The following is a 22,697-nucleotide window of genomic DNA, read 5'->3' as shown; positions in this document are numbered from 1 at the left end:
AGATGCCAACTGTGCATGCGCGGGTTGGCGTTGTCCAACCTGTGCATGCGCAGCTGACGTCATCGGCTGCGTCAGCCGGCGTGACACTTGACGTGCAGCCTGGACGACCGTCGTCAAGGCCGCGCCGCCATGACGCACGGGGCCGCGCTCCTAGCCCCGCCCGGGGGGGGGGGGGGAGAATCGGCCCCGGAAGTGGGCGTGAAGGCTGCCGTGGGTCACGGCCTGTCCCACAGCAACTTTTACGATTCTCCGCATTTGCGGAGAATCTCGCCCCCTGTGTCTGCGTGGGTTTCCTCCGGGTGCTCCGGTTTCCTCCCACAGTCCAAAGATGTGCAGATTAGGTAGATTGGCCATGCTAAATTGTCCTTGGTGTCCAAAAAGGTCAGGTGGGATTACTGGATTACAGGGAGAGGTTGGAAGTGTGGGATTAAATGGAGTGCTCTTTCAAAGGACCGGTGCAGACTCGATGGGCTGATTGGCCTCCTTGTGCACTATAAATTCTATGATTAAGCAGTGACCTTTTTAATCAGTTGGATTATTCAGGCTGCTGGTCTGGTATTCCATTCAAGATTTAAGAATTGCCATTCTTTTAAAAGCAGAGGTAATTGGAAGTTCCCATCACAGCTTTTCACAAGTTTATTTAAGCTAAAGATGTGCCGGACAGGCAAATTGGCCATGCTAAGTTGCCACCTAATTGGAAAAATTAAAGAAAAAAGAAATTCCAATGCTAGCATACAAAATATTCCAACAAATTTATACATTTTAACAAAATATCCGTCCAAACCCGACTTTAACAAAAACGTACCTCCCTCTCCGCCCCACCCCCCCACTTGTTGACGATGATAACCAGCTCCTTAAAAAGGTGATGAACCGCAGCCATCTAGAATAAAACCCCTCCTCCACTCCTTTTATGGCAGACTTAATTTTCTCCAGATGTAGGAATTCTGACATATTCCCAAACAAACCGAAGCCTTTGGCGACCTCCACCCCAGGAAGACTCACCTCTGGGCTATTAGAGAGGTGAAGGCCATAAATTAGTTATTTTTACTGAGGCTGGACCAGTATCCACTCTGAAAAATTCCTTTCAAATTCCTACTCTTGACTAGTTTAGTGGGAAGGGTTCTCACTAAGTGCAAACATGTGTCAACTGTATTCACTGTAGAATCTTGGCAAAGGCTAGTTGAAAGAATGCACTGTATAACAGTAACCTTATTCATATACAACAGGATCTTATTGAGGATCTAATGTCTGAATTGGGTGGGAAGTTTGAAAAGCTGATTATTGGTCTGATGAAGACTCCTCTACAATATGACGTCTTTGAATTGCACAACGCACTCAAGGTAAAAATTCTTGTTATTTTTTTAACTGTGATTCCTTGAAAATCTTGTTCTGTGTGGATGATCTGTAAGATGCCAGAAGTACACAACTTCATCAGTCTAGATTTTAACCATGTTTAATGCTCCCAATAGTACTGTGGTGAATGTATTATGCCAATAATCCACCATTGTATTTGTATCTGTGCTATGCTGTTGCCCTTGTGGGCTCCTCCTATGGGCCATTGTATGGCATTATCCATAGGGGAACAGGTTGGGGCATGTATGGGCTCCGCCCATGGCTCCTCCCCTTGAAGGGAGGTATAAAGAGCAGTCGACCTGTAGGCGGTTCTCAGTATTGGATCAGTTGCAGGCAGGCACTGTTCTAAGTTGATTAAAGCCACGGTTTACTTCTACTCGTGTCTCGAGCGAATTGATGGTCGCATCAAGTACATACTGTTACAAGAAACCAAAAGAGAAAATGCTGGAAAATCTCAGCAGATCTGGCAACATCTGTGGAGGGAGAAAGGAGCTAACGTTTCAAGTCCAGGTGACCCTTTGTCAAAGCTAAAAGGCATAGAAAGTGGGAGATATTTATACTGTAGGGTGAGGGAATGAAAGATGAGTCATTGCCATAGGGAAAAGAGTGCTAGTGGCTACAGAAACCAAGGGAAAAGAGTGTTAATGGCAGTCCCTAGAGAGAATAAAAGGCGTGAAAGGCCAAACAGCAGAGAAACTAAAATCAGAGGGTAAACTGTGACAGATGTAGATGTGGGGGGAGGGGAAGACATGGGTGGGAGAGAGGTAAAATGAGAAAAGGGGGAAGCAAAGGGGAAAAAAGGTAAGGAAAGGGGGGTTAAGATGGGGGGGGGGGGGATATTCATATAAAGAAAAACAAGAAAGAAATAAAAGGTAAAAGTTGAGATGAAATAGAATGAAAATAATGGGATTGAGGTGGGGTAGAGTTAATTCTTTATAAGATTCTAGTTACTAATTCTGGAACACTGCTGCTGGTCAAGCTGATCAAGACTTGATTTAACTCCCCAAATTGTGCTTTTTGCAGCACCTTTTGTGGCCCAGGAGAAGCAGGAGTGCTTTGGCCATCGCCCGGCCGCAGCCTGCCCCATGATCTCAAATGCTGGGGATGATCCCCAGTGATCCAGGCCTGCAGCGGCAAGACAGAAAAAAATGTAAATGGTATTCTGTCATTAAGTTTGGCTGTGGCTCAGTATCACCCGTCGCAGTGGATTTCTGAGCACTCTAGCACACCCTCCCCTCCTTCCTGTGAACATCTGGAAACATAACTCAGCAAAGACAGGGTTGCCAACTCTGGATGGAAATTTGATCACATGATGGGCAAAATGTTACCCTTCCTCCGCCAGCAGCTCTGAAGATGGGGTTGGGGGTGGGTGGGTGATGCTGGTAGCACGTAAAATCTAGTGGGCGACCTTCCTGCTGCCTTCCCACCCCTTTTCTGGAGGTGTTGGGATGCCCGCCTGTCATTGAGTCCATGCCATGCAGGAAGCCTGGCAGCTTTAGCAGCGAGGGGCAGTATCAAAAAAGGGTGGGCCCATCAGAGGCACATCTCACCAGACCACACAATAATCCAATTTCTTCCCCCCAAATTTGCTGAGGCCCCCAACAGCAGACTTACCTGGGCTTCTCAACATTGGGCACTGCCCGTCATCCCAGCAGTGGTGCTGCTGGAACAACCTGGGGTTACCATTGATCAGAAACTGAACTGGACTATCCATATTAATACGGTGACTACCAGGACAATTCTAAGACTAGGAATCCTATGGCGAATAACTCGCCTCCTGACACCCCCTCTCCCCAAGCCTGTCCACCATCTACAAGGCGCAAGTCAAGAGTGCAATGGAATACTCTCCACTTGCCTGGCTGAGTGCAGCTCCAACAACACTCAAGAAACTTGACACCATCCAGGACAAAGCAGCCCACTTGATTGCTCCCCCTTCCACAAACATTCAAACCCTCCACCAGTGGCAGCCTTGTGTACCATCTACAAGATGCACTGCAGTAACTCACCAAGGTTCCTCAGAGAGAACCTTCCAAACACCTGACCACTATCATCTAGAAGGACAAGAGCAGCAGATACCTGGGAACCCCACCACCTGGAGGTTGCCCTCCAAGTCACTCAGCATCCTGACTTGGAACTATATCACTGTTCCTTCACTGTCGCTGGGGCAACATCCTGGAACTCCCTCGCTAACAGCACAGTGGGTGTACCTACACCTCCAGGACTGCAGCGGTTCAAGAAGGCCACCACCTTCTGAAGGGCAGCTAGGAATGGGCAATAAATGGTGGCCGAGCCAGCGAGGCCCACATCCTGTAAATGAATAAAGAAAACCATAAAGTTGGCAGCTCCCAAAGTTAATAATTTACCGCTATGAGTTATTTTATATGCAACCCCTTTGACATTTAGTCAGGGCATGTGTGGCGTCATGTGAAATCCAGCCAGATGTTCCAAACATATGATAACTGCAAATTTGTTTACATGCAAACTTTATAGAGGTTAGGTCCCCTGTAGTTGAGTTAGTGTAATGCCCAATTATACTACTGATAACTAATAATATCCTGTAATCCACTGATATCTGCACTGAACCTGCAGCCAGAACCCCCTGCATTGCACAAAGTGCCATCAGGCTGCACAATCAATACCACCTACAATAGGCAGAACTCTCTTCCCCTCATATAAAAGCAAAATACTGCGGATGCTGGAAATCTGAAAGAAAATGCTCAATAAACTCAACTGGTCTGACGGCAGCTGTGGAGAGAGAAACAAGTGAACAGTTTGAGTCCATATGACTTTTCTGTCGAACTGTTAGAAACGCAATAGAGACTTGGAGAGGGCGGTGGAGCAATTGGAGCAGAATAGAAGGTCCGGGATAGGTCGGAGCTGAGGGCACATTGACATGCCATAGACACAAGACAAAGGAAATTTTAAGGATCAAAGAAGGTGCTGATAATACGGTAAGATGGCAGAATGTGTTAATAGGAGAACAAAGATCAATGCTCCGTGAAAGCAAAACCGAAGAACAAGTGACAGATGGTCCTGTGGGGGAGGGAGGGGGGTGTTTGCATTGGGACAAGCCAAGGAAATAACAAACAAAAGCAGGTCAAGATGGAGGGGAAAGTTCATGGCTCACTTCACCTCACTTTGGGTTCTGTGAAGTTCACTGGAGACCACAGGTAGAGCTGGTCTGCACTTGAGCGTCACATGTCAAAACCAGGTGGCACCAATCGACCTGATCAAAACTAAGTTGCAGAAAGGGCAATGGATTTTTGTCAAAGTGCCAGTTTTATATTCCAGGCTGACCTTTTTCTCCCCCCCCCCCCCCCCACCTTTTTCCACTAATTGTGTTCCCTGCCCCTGAAATGAACATTCCTTGCTGGGGTATAGTCAACAGGCTCCTTGAACTAACTCATCTAGATGGAAATTTTTGAATATGGGCTGAGACACTGGGAACTAAATTGGATAGCTTCTGAAAAGAGGCATGGGAAAGGTGATGCACGATGAACCTGTAGTATAAACACCAATAGCATGCCACTTTTATTCTACACATTAGCAAGAGTTCTGCAAGTGGCCAGCACTAACCCAGCTCGGCTGAAAGCCCACAATCTACCTCTGGTTACATAAAGCAACTCCACACTGTTTAAAGGAGAGATGTATTGTGGCTGGGGAACGTGCTGAGTACATTTTTGGACCCAACAATGATATCCCAGTTTCCATTATAGCGCAGTCTTGCTTGCTGCAGTGGAAGATCGTTGTGTGCCCAGCAGGTTTAATTTGCTAATCTGCAGCTCAGACTGCAGCCGGCATGTCTACAAGTATCCGTGTTCAAAGGGGCTTGCAAAGTGTCACAGCAGTCCAGTAATCTGTCCACAAGTAGACTTTGGGGATTGTTGAGGTGCTGCCCCGGTGCACAGGTCAGCTGTCCTCTCTTGGGATGCCCACATCCATGCTCCAACACTTGCTGCTGCACCAGTGCCCTTGGGTATTGCCTGACAGCCAGTCCAGATAGATATCACGCGTGCCAAGATGGTGCTGCCTGTGCTGGAGCTGCTAACTCCAAAGCTGTTTGAGGTGGCCCTTCAAGGACATCTCCACTGGGAGTTTTCCACCAACCATGCTGTGGTCGCTGGGCTAGCACTGCATAGGAGCCGTATGGCAGGCAAACACGTATGGAAGACCTGCACAAGAAAGATTAATTTATCTACAGAATACGACATTCTTTTTCAAATAAATTTTGTTTTCAGTGTTCATTTTATGGTGACTTTTATCTTTGCTTATCTTTGCATTGTGGCCAAGAGGACAATGTATTGCTCAATGACAGAAGGATGACAGACTGGGACTGTTTCTCTCCCCCCCCCCCCCCCCCCCCCCCCCCTCCCAACACTTTCTGTCTGTTGGCTGATGGTAAGGTCTGTCTCCTCATGATGGTGATGTTGTGCAGAATGCAGCATGTATCAGACCAACAGAAATCTTCACACATATTCTGTTGAGTTTGCAGGACTCACCGAGAATAGGCCTCATAGTGGAATCATTATTTTAACATGCCAGCGGCCTGCTCTCTCATTTCTTGCCAGCATGGCTCTCATTATATGCATACTGTACATGTGTGGGTGGGTTGTGAACTGGAGTCATGAGCCCTGTAATTAGTGGAGAGTATATGTGGAGAGAGAAGGGAGCTAGGGTTTCGAGTCTGGATGGCTCTTTGTCAAAGCGCATGTCGTGTTAGCTCCCTTCTCTCTCCACAGATACTGTCAGCCTTGCTGAGATTGGCCAGTATTTTCTGGTTTTGTTTCAGATTCCAGCATCTGCAGTAAATTGCTTTTAATCAGTGGCTAGCCCTTGGTGCCAGCTGACCACACGTTGAGTCAGGGCATCGGCTGCTGGGTGGAGCCTCAAAATGCTATTGCTGGGTTCAAATCAGCATTGCGCATTAATCGATGCCAAGTTCTGCCTGCTCTCCGATAGATGTTAGTTACGCCTGTGCTAAATATGAAGTTGTGTGATGCCAGCAGAAATATGGGTGCATCCCACTGGCACCTGTAGCATGCAAGCAATGGGCCCCGCTGAACTCGAGGTCTGTAGTCTATTTGCTCACAGGAAATGACAATAAAGCCCAACATTTACCTCTATCCTGACCCAGCGGCAGTCAGTTGGGAATCTCAGCTGATTAAAGGAGCCAAGGTCAATTTTAGCAGCATGCTAATACTCTACTGATGTCAGCGAATTCGGGACAGACTGGGGATTGAACCCAGATCTGTCTTGCTCTATAATCCTCTGCTTCCATAGCTTCAGCAAGTTGAGTCATCGAGCGAGAGAACTCTGACTTTGTTTGGACAGCATTCAACAATTTATTGAATCTCTACCCAGTTTACATTGGCAGCTGAACTGCTCCGTGTGATGTATTTGTACCAGAGAATAGGAAGATAGTGTAAACATTGAGCAGTATGTCTTCTAAGACTCACTGGAATTGTGGTTGGACTTAACTTATTACTGAACTATTTTCAATTGGTGTTGCAGCAAGATAAAATGTAGCTCTAAAGACTTGGTTTATTAACATGATGTGAAAATAAATGTTTTTGTGCAGAATAAGAGGAACAATATCGCATTACAGACTTAATGAAACCCCTGCTGTACATGCACAAATTTCCCTTTAATCTTTTAGTCTTCAAGTGGGTTGCCTGAAAATTTGCCTTCAAAGTTTTAAGGAGAATTTTAAAAATTCCCATTGCTGCTTTAGTTCAGCGTTCAAATTTACACAGTCCATGTGGCAGGAAGGAAGTAACTTGAGCCCAGAATGTTGGAACTCAATCACCAAAGTCATGACTGTTACTCACTTGCTGCTACTGAGCAGAATGAGGAGCGAGGATTAAGGGGTGTATTGCAAGAAGAGACATTCGTCAGAAAACCGATTTTTACAACTAGCGTTTTTCCAGCACTTGTGCGGTTGCAAAACATGCTTCACAGGAATGCCGTCAAATAAAAACTGAAACCAGGCCAAAATAGGAGATATTAAAACGGGTGACTAAAAACTTGTTCAAGGAGATTTTAAGGAGAGACTTGGGGAGAGAGAGAGCGAGGGGTAGAGAGAGAGAGAGAGAACGGTTGGAGCAGCAGGATGGGTGGGTCCCAACGCTTGGGCAGAGGTTCAGTTTTTAATGCCTCATCCAAAAGATGGCTGTGAGAATTTTCACCTCTGGGTAGGAAACCAGCCGAGTAGGCCAGCCACAACAGCAGGAGGGCCAGTCATTCTTAACAGGAAATTGGGTCCCATCATTTTAGCTACTCGCCCGCAGAACTGTGCATAATTGTAACAATAGGAATAGTTTATTGGTTTGAGCTTGATATCAGGACAACAGGATTAGGCCATTCAGCCCATCGAATCTGTTCAGTCTTTCAGTTGGAATTTAACAGGTTTTTATCTTTACTCCCCTTGATTCCATTACCCTCGATGTCCTTGCCTAACACAAGTTGGTCAATCTCGGCTGGAAACCTTCAGTTGACCTCACCTTTTGGGGATAAAGTTCCAGACTCCCACCATTCTCCTTTTGTGTTGAAATGCTTTCTGACATCAGCCCCGCGTGCCTAAACTCTAATTTTAAGGTTTTGCCACTATATTCTAGATTCCTCACCAGGGGAAATAGTTTTGTCCCTAGATATCCTATCGGCTCTTTTAATCATCTCCCCACCTGAATTCGAGCACCACATAAAGTTATATACTAAATGGAATACAAGCCGAGCCTATGGAACTTGTCCACATAACAACCCTTTTAGCTGCGAAATAACTTCAATGAAATTGTGCTTCTCCAAGGCCTTGATTTCCTTCCTGAGGTGAAGTTCCCAGAATAGAATGCAGTACTCCAGATGGATTCTAACCAGAGCGTTATACTCCTTTGTGTTTCAATCCTCTTGAGATCAATACATTTTATTAACCGTTTTTTAAATTTTGATTTGTACCCGTCCACCAGTTTTTAGTCCGAAAGGGAAAATGCTGGAAAATCTCAGCAAGTCTGGCAGCATCTGTAGGGAGAGAAAAGAGCTAACGTTTCGAGTCCGATAACTCTTTGACAAACTCGGACTTAAAGAGTCATCTGCCACAAGCTTTGCTCAGTCGCCGAATGTATCGATGTCTCTTTGCACCCCTTTTGTCTCCAACTACACTGCCGACTGCATCTGTGTCTATTTCTTCACACGCAGTTAAGAAATGGTGTATAATGAAAAGGCCCTGTAACATATGTGGGACATCTTTATTCACTCCAATCAATTTCAGCATATACCATATAAATAACCTTCACAGACACTCCCTCATTTACTGATTAGTTACTGTAGTATCCGCACCGAGAGAATAAGCATAAACGTCAAGTAGGATGGAGAACAATACTATTTTATTACAATACACAAATCTCCTCTCCATGAAGGGTTTTCCTGCCCAACCTGCACCCAGGCCGGGGTTTTTATACAGTGAGGGCTCCTCTCATTAAAGGGGAAGCCCCGCCCCCTTACCTGGGAATTTCACATTCATTGGAGGTCACGGGGAGACAAAAGGTGCACACCCCTGGCCACCGTGGGGGTTTTAACAGTTACTTAATGAAATATTCAACATCCTATAATGCAGAATGGCAAAAATAAAAGACCAACAGCCATATTAAGCCAATAATTGGTCAGTTAGATCACTGTATCCTGTTAACTTTTAAAAATTCATTAATGGGATGTGAGCTTCGCTGGTGATGCCAGATCTTCTTACCCATTCCCAATTTCCCTTGAGAAGGTGGTGGTGAGCTGTTGCCTTGAAATGCTGCAGCTCATTGGGGTAGGTGCACCCAAAGTGCTGTTAGGCAGGGGTTCCAGGATTTTGGTGATGTGAATTGCATTTTCCTGAAATTTAGTTGGCGTGGAATTACGCCTGAATGGAACTTGAGGTGTAATGTTTTCTTTCAGTCTTTTTATTCGTACATCTACTTCAAAGGTTGGTGGGAAATCGATGCTTGGTTGGTAATTATAGAATTTGGGGTTTCTCCTCAATCCTGTTGGGATCCACATATGAAAAATATTTAATAACCCATTGTCAGTTGTTTGTGCCAAATGTTTCTCTGTACACGAATAGTGGATGAAATGCATTTCTTCAATCTTCCCGCTTCATTTTTTTTTTGTAGATTTGTGCTTGACAGGGCAGTTCACTATCTCCTCTTGCCCTACATGTTGAATGTCAGTGAGCAGACTGGGACAGACCTGTAACATTAACTCTCTCTCTCTGTCTGTCTGTCTGTCTCTCTCTCTCTCTCTCTCGCTGTCTCTCTCTCTCTCTCTCTCTCTCTCTCCACAGATGCGGCACAGTCAGCTGAATATTGCCATCATTTTCCTTTTTTTTTTAAAAAAACATTTTTATTCTCCATTTTCACATTTTCTTCAGAATTTACACCCCACCATCAAACAGTAACGAATATAATGTACCCATTTCTATTTAATTTTTTTTATTTCCAGCATATTTTGTTGGCCCCACTCAATGAAATCTATCGCCTCCCAGCACACAGACTAGTTCAAACTTGAAGTTCATCTATATACAGATATCAAGAGCGAATACTCTGGTTACCTGAGGGATGCAACAGAATGGTTGCCCTCGGCATCTTACTTTCATAGCTGCAGTTATAGTGATTTAGCTTTGCTCAATGGGCAAAAAGCAGGTCTGTCAATTTAAAATAAAAAATGAACTTACCTTTATGTGGTGACTTTCGCAACCATAGGATTTCCCAAAGTACTTTGCAGCCAATGACATTTTGAAGCTGTTGTAATGTAGGAAGCATGGCAGGCAGTTTGTACTGCCCCACAAGCAGTAATGAGATTAATGACAAGATGGTGTGCCTATTGATGTTGGATGCAAGATGAATGATGGCTAGGACACTGGAGAACTCTCCTGCAGTTTTTCAAATTGAATCCGTGGGATTCTTTTGCACTCACCTAAACAGGCAGAAGGAATATATTCAACATGGTTTTGTAAAACCCTATTTGACCAATTTAGTAGAGTTATTTAAGGAAGTAACATGTAAGGTGGAAAAATGAATCCAAATGTCATCTTTCAGCTTATTAACAGTAAATGGACTGCCAGAGGAGTGCTGGTGTTGAGGATTAAAATGGAAATCTGTTCACCATGTCTCCTGCCTACACCAAGATACCCTGACTTCTTTGCACTGGCGTTTATACAGGAAGAGGACTTTATCCCTGGTAGACGTGGTGTACTTGAATTTGCAAAAGGTTTTTGATAAGGTGCCACATCAAAGATTGCTACACAAAATAAGAACTCATGGCGTAAGGGGTAACCCATTATCATGGATGTAGGTTTGGTTAGCTAACAGGAAACAGGTTGGGGATAAATGGTCTTTTTTGGGGTGTCAAGTGAGGAGCCACAGGAATCGGTGCTGGGGCCTGTACTATCTCAGTGACCTGGACTGACCCTGAATTTATGGTAGCTAAATTTGCTGATGTCGCAGAGATGGGTAGAAAACTACGTTGTGAGGAGGAAATAAAATGTGTACAAAGGGATTTAGATGGGTTAAGTGAGTGGGCAAATAATTGGCAGATGTAGGGAAGGTGTGAACTGTGCATTTGGCAGGAAGAATAAAGAGGAGCATATTATTTAATTGGTGAACTCTCCGGGGGATCCAGGAAATGACCCAGGAACTTGGAGTCAAAAACTGGCAGGGAGAAATATTCTGGAGCAATGGCTGCATTTTAAAAATGAGGTGGGGGGGGATTCTCCGATATGGAGCCCAAGTGTTCGCACCGTCGTGAACGCCGTCGCGTTTCACGACGGCGCGAACCGGGCCCTGGTGCGACCGATTCTGGTCCCCACATGGGGCCAGCACAGAGCTAGAGCGGTTCACACCACTCCAGCCTCCTTTCGCAGCGCCAAATGGCCGCTGTGCCAACCCGCGCCTGCGGGGGGACTTCTTTAGCGTGCCGGCCCCGACTCAACATGGAGTCGGTGTTCATTGTGCCGGTGCACCAGAAAGTAGGCCGGGGGTGGGGGGGTGGGGGGGGGGGGGGGAAGAGAGAGAGAGAGAGAGAGGAAGAGGCCGGCCCGCCGATCGCGGGCCAGATCCCATCGGAGTCGTTCCCCCCACCCCCCGACCATTCCCGCAGAGTTCCCGCCAGCAGCGACCAGGGGTGAATGGTGCCAGCAGGACTCTGTCGTATCGGCGCGGCCGCTTGGCCCATACGGGCCGGAGAATCGGCGGCCCTGCCGATTCCAGCACCGTGCCAAACGCGCTGGCGCAAATGGCCCCGATTCTCCGCACCTCGGAGAATCACGCGCTGGCGTCGTGGTGCGGTTGCTGCGATTCTCTGGCCCGGCGCGGGGCTGGGAGAATCGCCCCCGAGGTGATTCATTTACAATCTAGGTACTTGTTTAAAAAGTAAAGCTCCCTGGATGACAATGGAGTTGGGGAGTAGACTGAATCAGAAAAAGGAAGTAATGACAGTTTGATAATACAAGGAGAAGGAATAATCCAGCTGAATATTGACAATACAGAGAACAAAAGAAAAGGGAGGTAAGATGGACAGAGAGACAATGTGAGAATAGATTAGTGGCTCATAGAAAAATAAATCCTAATGTCATCTCTGAGCACATTAACAGTAAAAGATTGCCAGAGGAGTGCCGGTGTTAAGGATTAAAAAGAGAGATCTGTTCGCCATGCCTTCTGCCTAAACTGAGAGACCCGGACTTCTTTGCACTGGCGTTTATGCAAGAAGAGGATTTTATCCCATAGCTTCATCTATTTTTACATTACATTGTCAAAACAAAACAGAGGAGCTGCTGGAGAGGCTGGTGGTACTTAAAGTGGACACGTCCCCCTGTCCAGGTGAAATGCATTCTGGGGTGTAGAACTAACTGGATGGCTCTTTGAAGCAGCCAACACAGACTTGCTAAAACAAATGATGATTCTTATGCTGCGGAAAGGATAGTAACAAATAACGAAGTTGCAGTGCAGGTTCAACGGGTATATTGTCAGGTATGAACACAAAATGAGAACAGGAATAGACTGTATGGCCTGTCAAACTGATGGGTTTGTGGGCAGGGGGTTTGTAAAATCCAGTGTGTGGCCTGCCTGTCGCCTACCTGCTAATTAGTGGCCACTTAAGTACCTCATCCTGCCCCGCCACTATTTTATCCATGACCAGCTGTAGCCTGGCAGCTTTAGATGTACAGGCAGGTGTTGGGTAAAGGGTAAATTATGTTGGGTAAATACTTCCTCTGGGGTCCACAGTGCCGATTGGAGGCACCCCACAAAGTAATTCTATCCTTCAACCATCTCTTCCTCCCTGGCCTTTCATAGCTGGCCCTCCGTGAACCCCTCTCAAACTCTCCCCTCACTGGGACCTGCGGCAAGGCCTGGCCGATACCCTGTACTTGGTCCAACCTCCATTAGCTCCTCTCTTTGAGGGATTGTCTGTGGTTTCAGCAGTGGCCACGGTTTGAACCTGGTGCTGGTGGGACTACAGAGCTGCTGACAATTTGACTGACTGACAGCTGTCTTAGGCAGGACTTCTGCTAAACCAAGTCTCTGTTATTTCAGAGTAGAAATAGCAGAATATATCACATGACTACGTGGCTGAAGAGATGGTGTGAGGGGAAAGGTTTCAGATTTCTGGGGCATTGGGACCAGTTGCTGGGGGAGGTGGAACCTGTACAAACTGGACGGGTTACGCCTGGGCAAGACGGGGACTGATGTCCCTGCTGTGGGTGGAAGGGGGGGGGGGGGAGTTGGGGAGAGCTTAAACTAATGTGACAGGGGGATGGGAACCTATGTTACTATTTCAGAGCAGGGGGAATCGAGAACAAGAGAAAATCATATCTAGAAGAATGAGAAAAGTGATGGGCAGAGAAACCAAAGGCCAGTATCAGATAATGGCACTGTAATAACTAGTAGGGACCAGTTATGGAATATTAACAGGACTAGCCTTAAGGTTTCATACCTCAATGCTCGGTGCATTCAAAATAAAATGGATGAATTAGTTGCGCAGATAGATGTAAAGGGGTGTAATGTAGTTGGGATTATGGACTCCTGGCTCCAAGGTGACCAAGGATGGGAACTAAACATTGAGGGTTATTCAGTTTTTAGGAAGGACAAACCGAAAGGAAAAGTGGTTGAGTTGCATTGATTAAAGAAACTATTGAGGAAAAGTATTAGCACAGACGATGTGAACTTGTACAGGTTGAGTTAAGAAACACAACGGGACAAAAAACATTCGTAGGGATGGTATACAGGCCACCAAACTGCAGTGGTAATGTTGGACATAGCATTAGACAGGAAAGCAGAGATGCCTGTGATAAAGGAATAGCTGTGATTATGAGTGACTTTAATCTGCATATAGATTGGGTGAGTCAAATTTGTCACAGTACAATAGAGGAGGAATTTCTGGAGTGTATACGGGATGGTTTTCTGGACCAAAACATTGAGGAACCAACAAGGGAACAGGTCATCTTAGACTGGGTGCTGAGCAATGAGAAAGGATTAGTTGGAAACCTGGTTGTGAGAACCCTTGGGGATGAGTGACCATAATATAGAACTCTTTACCGTAGTGGATAGTGAGGTAATTGATTCTAAGACTAGAATCCTGAATCTCAATAAAGGTAACTATGATGCTATGAGGCATGATCTGGCTATGATGGACCGGGAAATATTACTGAAAGGAAGGACAGTGGACAGGCAATGGCAGGCATTTAAGAGACTAATGGGTGAAATTCAAAAGTTGTTTATTCTTATTTGGCGCAAGAGTAAAAAGGGAACTGTGGCCAAACCATTGTTTACAAGGGAAATTAGAGATAGTACTAGAATCAAAGAAGAGGCATACAAATTAGCAAGAAAAAGCAATAGACCTGAGGATTGGGAGCATTTTAAAATTCAGTAAAAGTCGACCAAGGGATTGATTAAGAAGGAAAAATACAATATGCGGGGAACATAAAAACTGACTGCAAAATAAAAAGAAAAAGACAAATAAAAAATGTAGGCCCCTTACAGTCAGAAATGGGGGAATTCATAACAGGGAACAAAGAAATGGCTGAGGAACTAAATTCATATTTTGCTTCACAAAGGAAGACATGAATAATGTACCGAAGGTTCGGAGATACAGAAGTTTTTGTGATGAGCTGCAGGAAATTAGTATTAATAGCAAAATGGCTTTAGGAAAATTAATGGGTTTGCAGGCAGATGAATCTCCAGAGCCTGATAATCGTCATCCCCGTGTAGTTGAGGAAGTAGCCCTAGAAATAATAGATCCATTGGCGGTCATTTTCCAAAATATTTTGGACTCTGGAATGGTTCCTGCAGATTGAAGGATAGCGAATGTAACCCCGCTATTCAAAAAGGGAGGTAGAGAGAAAGCAGGGAACTATGGACCAATGAACCTAACGTCGTTCGTAGGGACGTTGCTGGAGTCCGTTATCAAGGATTTTGGATAACAGCATTTGGAAAGCAGTAGTTTAATCAGACAAAATTAAACATGGATTTATGAAAGGGGAAAACACGCTTGTCAAATCTATTGGAATTCTTTGATATAACTAGTAAAATTGGCCAGGGAGAATTGGTGGATGTGGTTTATTTAGACTTTCAGAAGGCTTTCAACAAGGTCTCTCATAGCAGATTACTATGTTGAGTTAAAGCATATGAGATTGCGGGTAGTGTCATGAGATGGATAGAAAGTTGGCTAGCAGACAGGAAGCAAAAAGTTGGAATAAATGGGTCTTTTTCCGATTGGCAGGCAATGACTAGTGGGGTATTGCAGGGATCTGTGCTAGGACCCCACCTGCTCACATTATATATTAATGTTTTTAAAAAAAATAATCTTTATTGTCACAAGTAGGCTTACATTAACGCTCTGTAATGAAGTTACTGTGAAAAACCTCTAGTTGCCACATTCCGGCGCCTGTTCGGGTACACAGAGGGAGAATTGAGAATGTCCAATTCACCTAACAGCACGTCTTTCGGGACTTGTGGGAGGAAACCAGAGCACCTGGAGGAAACCCACGCAGACACAGGGGGAGACACATGCAGAGGCCACACAGACGGTGATCCAAGCTGGGAATTGAACCTGGGACCCTGGAGTTGTGATCAACAGTGCTAACCACTGTGCTAGCATGCTGCCGATTGGACGAGGGAACTAAATGTTGTTGTTCCACATTTGCAGATGATACAAAGTTGGGTGGAAGGGTAAAAGAAAGAATGTTCCTGATTAGTGGGGGTGTCCAGAACTAGGGGTCATAGTTTGACTGAAGGGAGGAGAAACGTCTTCACCCAGAGAGTGGTGAATCTATGGAATTCACTACCACAAAAAGTAGTTGATGTCTGTAATTTCAAGAAGGAATTAGATATAGCTCTTGGGGCTAAAGGGATCAAGGGATATGGGGTAAAGGTGGGGTCAGGTTATTGCATTCTATGATCAGAATTAATGAGGGAGCAGGTTTGAAGGGCCGAATGACCACCTCCTGCTTCTATTTTCTCTGTATGTTTCTACCCCGATGGGGATGGAAACCTTGGCCTCAGCCAATTAACACCCTGCGGCACGTTAAATGGCTGCTGGGTAGCTGGTATTGGTGAGAATGCGTTCCTGCCAACTCTAAATCCCAGGATCTGAATAACACTGCCTAGTATTCCAGGTAAGTACAAATGTGAAAGAAGACCTGGACATTGAAGCAGTTTATGTTAGAATAGTGAAGATTAAAGTGCGAATTGCTGAAAGTTGTATTAAACTCATGTAGGAGTGGAACGGAGTAGATGGAAAAAGAATCTTTCCAGTTTTTGCCAAGTGTGGACAAAGGAGTATAGATATACAACAAGGAAGTAATATAGAACCGAGAGCTGCAGAAACCATTTTTACACAAAAAGATTGAAGTTGGGGGGATACATTACTGTATTGGTGATTGCAGCAGAGACCATGGCAACATTTAAATACAAAATATACGGAAAGGAAAATAGACATGGGTATGGAGTGAGGCTGTGGTTTCAACCTAATGTTCACCTGGAGGATAAACTCCAACATGGACAATTTGGGCTGCACGTTCTGTTTTTATCATTTTTGTGTGGCTGTTTTTATAGACAATGTACATCTGGCAGAATGCATTCTTATATAATGAAACTCTGTATGGCAAACTGGTTGCACTGAGGTGAGGAGTCATTCAATTTAAATTGAATCATAGAATTTACAGTGCAGAAGGAGGCCATTCAGCCCATAGAGTCTGCACCAGCCCTTGCAAAGAGTACCCTACTGAAACCCATATATCCACCCTATCCCTGCAATAAGAAATGTCCTTATTGCAGTATGGAGTACTTCACCATAGGCACTGTTTCAGGAAGAGAGCATTGCACCTTTTAAGGGAAAATTAAATATTTGACGCTGAAGATGATGAGCTGGGGAAAATTGGAATGGTGTGATTAGGTTCCGATTGCTGCAGCAAAGATCCGGATGTGATTGACTAAATTACCTAATTCTGTGCAGTAAACGTTTATAGTTCTGCAAGCCATAAATTTGAAGTTGCAGTTCAGAAAGTGTGCAAGCATAGAATGAGATTACAGAAAGAGCTCATCTACACGTGTGACCATATTAAAAGACCAATCATATCCAAGTATGTGTACCCTCTAAAAGTGCTTCACTGGCTTTAAAGCTCTCAGTTATAGATATTTCTTTGATCAACATTCTAAACTTTGAATAGCCACTGACTCGTCTGGATTAAGAAGAATGACAAACCCTTGACTTGAGCTGGGTTGTGTTAATCATGACGTGGATCTTTGTTTGAATTTAAAATATTAATCTTCAAATATTTAATCCTTCTTGAGCAATTCACAAATGTCATTTTTCTTTCTCGCTGTTACAAGAAATAGAATGAGTTTGTGTGGAAAGTGTAATATAAAAGGATGTAAAGCAATTCTCATTTCATGTTGTGATTTGAAAATCTGCTGCTTTACCAGCTTTGATCTGATCTGGAAATGTCAGCATGGTGGAGAGAGCCTCTGTGCAGCTTTGAAAAGTCAGTTACTGCTGTGCATGTGGGTTGAAGCGTGGCACGGTGACACTATAGACATTGATGCATAGTCCTGTGGTCGAAGGATCGTACACGAGCGCTCCTGAATAATCTTGGTGAAAGTTGAATTTTTGTTCAATGCATCTGACATAAATTTGCCTCAACAGTTCACTTGGAATCCCCAATACAATATGCTTTGAATGATCATGCTCGTGTCTCAAATGTATTTTGTATCTTCTTCAGGGTGCGGGAACTGATGAAAAGTGCTTGATAGAAATTCTTGCCTCAAGGACCAACCAGGAACTGAGAGCAATCATTCGGGGTTATCAGCAAGGTATACTGTAATATATTTTGTACTGTTTTGACAGCAGTGGTTGGTAAAATAGATGAGGTGGGGACCATGTATACTCTGGGGCCTACGTCTCAGGCAGCATCATGCGTGTCACCAAATTGCAGATAACAGTGGTTGTGGTTACTTTTGCTTCTCGAGACAGTTTTGTGTTCATTGACTTGCACTCCACCTTCCTCAGCCTTCATATCTGATCTGCCGAACCGAATTGTGAACCGTGAGCCTAGGTCGTGACATAATTGTTCCATTGTAGCAGAGGTCACCCCTGCAATATAAAGAAATGGTTTCTGGCAGTTGTATCTGGCTTCTCGGGTTCCCAACCATCCTGTTTTTGGCAGGGGTCTAATGGGCACTTCATCTCCCGAGCACTGCCGCTCACAACATTGGGGAAGCCGCTGTTTTATGCACGGTTTACCCGCTCACTGACTATGGTCTCTCTGTTGTGGCTTGCAGTTATACAGAGTTGTCTGAGCACAGCTGCTCTCCCTGGTATTTGGAAGGTACAGGTAGGGAAGGTTTAACAGCATTGGGGCCAAAGCAATTGAGTGGAAACTGCAAGTCACAAGGGCAAAATTTGGAGAGAAACTGAAAGGGAGATGAACACAAATTGGGAAGGAGAGCAAGAGATATACAAACTGGGGGAGTGAATGGGAAAGAATGCAAACTGGGTGAGGCAGAGAGATTTTCATTGTACCAAAACAGCTATTACTAAATTCATAAATTACATTCCAGTTGACTATGACATGCCTCTTCTCCCTGTTTGACCTGCCTCAATCCTTTTTGCCCATGAAATTGTGCTCCAGTCCTTCACTTCCATTATCCAGCTGGCTGGGTCTATGCTTGCCTGACTCCATTCTTACGTACCCATACACAGCTAGAGAATCACCTGCTCCCACAAAGTTACCTCTGCTGTTCCCCAAAGATCTAACCTTAGCCTCCTCTTGCTCATTTACAGGCTGCTTCTTGGTGACATCACCCAAAAGCACAATGTTCATTTGTACATGTATGTTTACAGTGCTCAACACTACCTCACCACCGATGTCTCTGAATTGTCACTGACATCCAATACTAACTGAATAATGCAAAGGATGAAGTGATTATTTTTGGCCCTGTCACCGATTCCATTTCCAAACTACTGACTCCATCCCTTTTCCCTGCCAACTCTCTTGAGGCTAAACGACACATTTCACAGCCTTGGTGTTATATTTGATCTCAGGATGGATGGTACAGTAGTTATCACTACTGCCTCATAGTGCCAGGGACCTGGGTCTGATTCTGGCCTTGGGTGACTGTCTGTGTGGAGTTTGCACATTCCCCCACGGTCCACAGATGTGCAGGTTGGATGGAGTAGCCTTGATCAATGCATGGGGTTACAAGGATAGGGCGGGAGAGTGGACCTAGATAGTGCGCTCTTCCGGAGGATCGGTCCAGACTCGATAGGCCGAATGGCCACCTCCTGCATGGAGGGATTTTATGGGATGAGTTTCCAATACGACTGCCTATTTCTCCCTCCATGACCGGTTCCACCCTTACCTCAGCTTATCTGTTTCTGAAATCATCATTCATATCTCTTATTCCTAGCCTCAATATTCCAATACATTCCTGGCTGGTGTCTCATTCCACTCTCCTCAAACCTGAGGTAATTTAAAACTTGTCCTAACTTGCATCAAATGCTACTTGCCATTTCCACAGGGCTCACTGACCTACATTGACTTACAGTTAAGCAGTGCCTCGATTTTAAAGTTCTAGCTGTTATTTTCAAATCTCTCCGTGACCTTTGACCCCTCCTATTTCTCTGCAGTGCTGAAGCTTCCCAGCCTCCTGTGTTTCTCCAATTCTCTTGAGCAAGCTCTGGAATTCCCTCGCTACACCTCTCTGCCTCTCTATCCCTCTCCCTTCATTTTTGACACTCCTGAGAAAGTACTTGGACTGAGATTTTGACCACCTGGCTTAATACGTGGATCAGTGTCAATTTGGTAATGTTTATAAAATGCCGTGGCATGTTTTATGATAAAGGCGCTATAGAAATGGAGAGGAATATATATGAGATGGGAGAGAGAGTTCATGTTGGTCTGTGACGTGTATGGCCGTGCAGGAATTGGGCATTAAGTGCTTTCTACCCATGAACCAAAGCCTCACCCCACCCATCCTGCAGCTGACCTTCACTGCAGATACATGTCAGGTTGGTGCATTGGATTAGATACGGCTCTATTATTTATTGATTTATTATTGCGATTTGTAAATTGTCAGAAAATTGTATGAGAAATTTCATTAGCAATGACCTGTAGCGATGAATCAGAATTTATTTGGTCTTTCGGATTGTGATTGATGCAATAGAAACATTGCAGCTTTATTTAACACTACTTATCCTCAAATCTTGTGTTTCTTGATTTATAAATTTATTTTCACTAAAATAAATGGGGAATCTTTTATTTGGGGCTTGGTAAGTGAGACCTACAATTGGTTAATGCAATGGCAAACAGTGGGGAAATGCCACCTGATCAAGCGTCATGGCATTCAGCATCACCAGCTGCGCTCAGATCAAATGTCACATCATCAAATCTTCAGAAATAAGTCAAAACCACAGATGATGACCACAATGGCATTACGAAAACACTTCCTGGCACTGTAATGCCAGATACAGCATACTGAGGGGGGACTTTAATGTCCTTTCCAAAGCACATTTGAAGGTGGGGGCGTTTAATTGGGTGAGAGGGTTCTGGATGGGGACCCCGCTGCCGCTTTGCCTCAGCCCCTGCCCCAATTACGAATGGGATTTAATGAAATGAAAATCGTTTATTGTCACAAGTAGGCTTCAAATGAAGTTACTGTGAAAAGCCTCCAGTCGCCACATTCAGGCGCCTGTTCGAGGAGGCTGGTACGGGAATTGAACCGTGTTGCTGGCCTGCCTTGGTCTGCTTTCAAAGCCAGCGATTTAGCCCTGTGCTAAACCAGCTAGGTGCACAAACAGCCTTTCTGTCCTGCCACGAATTAAGAGCAAGTCGTCAAGTGTGGAGACTGAAAAACAAACTGCACCTGATCAAAGGACCTGGCATCCGGAATGGGGCAGGTATCTGCTGAGAGCTACCTCCCTGCTCCCACCTCCAACCAATGGGGGGGGGGGGGCATTGCTCCCATTGGTGCTGACAGTAATGCACTGTTGCTGGCTTCTGATTGGCTGAAAGCTCTCCGGGCCCAGTATTTCTGCCGCCCTGGGGAAAGCCTCCCACTGGAAGTATACGACTTACCTTAATACAGCAGTCCTTCCTCCGAGGGAGTGACAAGGTGCTCTTGGAGGCTTGCCCTCGTCACCTAGATTAAATTCAGCCCTAAAAGTGTTCTTCAGACAACCCATCTTAGATGCTTAGTCGAAAACATGTTTCACTGGGACCTTAAAGGAAAGTTGCTATTGGCTACCGTGTTGGGAGGTGCTTTTATAAACAACCTCCAAACACTGCAGAGAAACTGAGGAAAAATTCAAGCTGAGTCATTTCATAATTAAACAGTAGGGTTCATAAACCCATGGTTTTGTGGCACTTACTGACCTGACTAGTTAAACTCCGAAATGCTGGCAGTTTAGTCTTGTTGGGAGTGTGTAAACTGGAGCTATAAATTTTACAGCCCCAACCCCATCTGTACCAGTGGCAACATGGTTGAGGATTTCTGTATGTTGATTGGATTGATTGTTATAAGAAACTCCCTTTTGTAAACTGACAGCTTTAGGTTCCAGCTCTTCTCTCTCTCTCTCTCTCTCTCTCTCTTGCTCTCTCCGCCCCCCCTTCCCTCCCTCCCTCCAGCCCATAGTAAACCCTACCCCACCTTCAACAGCCCCAACCCATTTTCTGGGGCTTGCCTCATTGGCCACGGTAGCAGTAGGCACACCTGTGGCATTCCTCCACCCTTACCTTCACCAAAGGCCCACCCACATCCTGAACTACTCCCCCCATCCCCACTTGACTAGCCCCTTGGCACCCCATGTGACCTCCTTCCATGTTGTCCTCCCCTTCTAGGTGCAGTCCCAGCATTGGCCACCTCCCCTGATGATACTGCTGAAAATTCTGAGACGCTGGTCCTCTGATTGACTGGCAACTCCTTGGGATGAGCAGCTGCCCTTTTAAAGGGACGGCAGCCCTGACGGCAAGCAATTCTTTGCCTGACTCCCCAGAAAAATGCGGCCGGGTGTCCCACAAACTGTTGGTGCAGAGCCATCCCTGGCTTTCAGGCCTTTTGCATAAACTGGATCTGGTGGAAAAGCTTTTGAAATTCAGGAAGTGAATCACTTCCCTGCAGATTCCCAGTCTCTGACTTGTTCTTGTAGTTGCAGTATCTGGCCTTTTCCGGTTAAGTTTCTGGATAGTGGTGACCCCAAGGTGTTGATGGTGGGGGCTTTGGCAATGGTAAGGCAATTGAATGTCAAGGTGAGATGGTTAAACTCGCCTATTAGAGGCGGTAATTGCCTGGCACTTGTGTGGCATGAATGTTACTTTGTCATTTATCAGTCCAGGTGTGAATGTTCTCCAGGCCTTGCGATTTGCCAGTACAGATAGCTTCATTATATGAGGAGTCATGAATGGAACTGTGCAACCATCAGCTAACTAGCTCATTTAATACGTTTCAGAATATGGCAAAGATTTGGAAGAACATATCGTTAGTGACACTTCTGGCCATTTCCAAAGGATTTTGGTGATTCTTCTCCAGGTAAAAATTTATTTTGCATACCAAAGTACCAAAGTGCTAAACCACCGTCCTTGATTTTAAGCGTTTAGAGATATGTCTATGCAACTAATTTATAATTGTTTTAATCTGCAAATAACAGCAACTTAACATTTAATAGCACTTTTAATGTCGTAAAGCTTGCCAAGATGCTTATCAAACAAAATCAACAGGAGATATTAAGATGGGTGACAAAAAGCGCAAGTCAAAGAAGCAAGTGTATGGAGCATCTTAAAGACTGAAAGCCAGTGAGATGAACTAGTTTAGGGAGGGGGGAGT

General features: G+C 45.0%; 1 protein-coding gene across 1 annotated transcript in view; it reads left to right on the top strand.

Annotated features, from left to right (window-relative positions):
• Nucleotides 1–22,697, top strand: part of LOC119963351 (annexin A5-like) — a 79,164-nt gene that overhangs the window by 34,179 nt on the left and 22,288 nt on the right. The window contains 3 exon segments of the mRNA XM_038792357.1: nucleotides 1,227–1,340; nucleotides 17,600–17,690; nucleotides 22,324–22,403. Coding sequence (XP_038648285.1) covers nucleotides 1,227–1,340; nucleotides 17,600–17,690; nucleotides 22,324–22,403 — 285 coding nt within the window.

The sequence above is a fragment of the Scyliorhinus canicula genome, chromosome 3 (assembly GCF_902713615.1).
Source record: "Scyliorhinus canicula chromosome 3, sScyCan1.1, whole genome shotgun sequence".
Classification (NCBI taxonomy): Eukaryota; Metazoa; Chordata; class Chondrichthyes; order Carcharhiniformes; family Scyliorhinidae; genus Scyliorhinus; species Scyliorhinus canicula.
This window is presented reverse-complemented; position numbering and strand designations above follow the sequence as displayed.